The 1,362-nt window shown below is 50.4% G+C and overlaps 1 protein-coding gene across 1 annotated transcript in view; it reads left to right on the top strand.

The window, feature by feature from the left end:
• The first annotated feature begins 34 nt into the window (after window positions 1-34).
• LOC102192302 (PHD finger protein 12-like) overlaps window positions 35-1,362 on the top strand; it is a 3,502-nt gene continuing 2,174 nt past the window's right edge. Inside the window, exons 1-3 of the mRNA XM_005755508.1 lie at window positions 35-136; window positions 266-412; window positions 527-622. Of these exons, the coding sequence (XP_005755565.1) occupies window positions 109-136; window positions 266-412; window positions 527-622 (271 nt within the window). The 5' untranslated portion in view covers window positions 35-108. The remainder of the gene's footprint in view (window positions 137-265; window positions 413-526; window positions 623-1,362) is intronic.

Raw genomic sequence — 1,362 nt, 5'->3', positions numbered from 1 at the left:
TTTGTCTCTTTTTTCCTCTCCTGTCCCTCAGACATAAAGGCTGCTCCTGCACTGACGGACTCACTGCTGCCCAACACACTGCCCTCCATCACCAACCTGTCCAGCTGTATGAAGGATGGAAAAGAGGAGGATGGGGGTGAGTTTGTCACTCTGCGGCCACATGTGACAGTTTAAGAGCCTTCGTATTGCTGTGTTCTGCTATGAAGCACACGAAGATGTAATTAGCTTCTAGCGGTTGTGTGTGTTTGTGTGTGTGTGTGTGCAGGGATCGAGCTGGACAAACTGGATACAGAGATGATCAAGCTCTTGGCCTATCAGAGGATCCAGCAGCTCTTTGCTCCCAAAGTGCCCAGCACTCAACCTCCCCCCACCACCAGCACTACCCCAAAAACCTCAGCACCCCACCCAAACAGTAAGATACCTTTGCACTACAGTTTAGTCTGTTTACTTCTCAAGAAGTCAGTTTTTCTGCTGTTTGATTGCTGTTTTGTTCTAATTATTAAAACCTACACTCTCCTCCTTCCAGGTCAGAAAAAGGTGCAAGCCAGAGCGGTCTTTTACCCTCTGACAGGAAGAGGAGCAGCTGTCAGCATGTGCTATAGGACGTTACACATAGGATCAGGTAGGACATTCAGTCGCTGTGACTTTGACCCTGCTGCATTCTGTGCCCTGGCTCTGAGCCACTCTTAGGTTTCACCTTTGATGGGGAAAGGTTCACATACTGACGTACTTTATAAAAATCATACCACTTCACCAAACTCCAGTCAATCATGTTTGATTTAGGTTAGACTCCTGCCTTATGACTAAATTTTAGTAAGACAGAAGTGGAACATGGGTAGGACGCCATTATACCTGCTGTGTGGTGCCTGGCAAATGTCACCGTATAGCAAAATTGATGTTACATGTTGTAAGCTGTCATCTCTGCTGGTCATCCATCCATCCATTTTCTTCCACTTATCCGGGGCTGGGTTGCGAAGGCAGCAGCCCAAGCAGAGAAGCCCAGACCTCCCTCTCCCCAGCCACTTCCTCCAGCTTGTCTGGGGGAATACCAAGGCGTTCCGAGGCCACCTGAGGGATATAATCTCGGTCTGCCCCGGGGCCTCCTTCCGGTGGCACATGCCTGGAACACCTCACCTAGGTGGCGCCCAGGAGGCATCCTTGTCAGATGCCCTAACCATCTCAACTGACTCCTTTCGATGTGGAGGAGCAGCGGCTCTACTCTGAGCCCCTCCCAAATGGCCAAACTTCTCACCCTATCTCAAGTGAGAGGTCAGCCACCCTTCGGGGGAAGCCCATTTCCGCCGCTTGTATCCGCAATCTCTTTTACACTCAGCTCTCTTCGCCACAACAGACCCATATAGC

Source organism: Pundamilia nyererei, unplaced genomic scaffold (assembly GCF_000239375.1).
Source record: "Pundamilia nyererei isolate P.nyererei 1_Seehausen unplaced genomic scaffold, PunNye1.0 scaffold01713, whole genome shotgun sequence".
NCBI lineage: Eukaryota > Metazoa > Chordata > Actinopteri > Cichliformes > Cichlidae > Pundamilia > Pundamilia nyererei.
The sequence above is the reverse complement of the archived record's forward strand: the minus strand, read 5'-3'. Positions and strand labels throughout refer to the sequence as shown.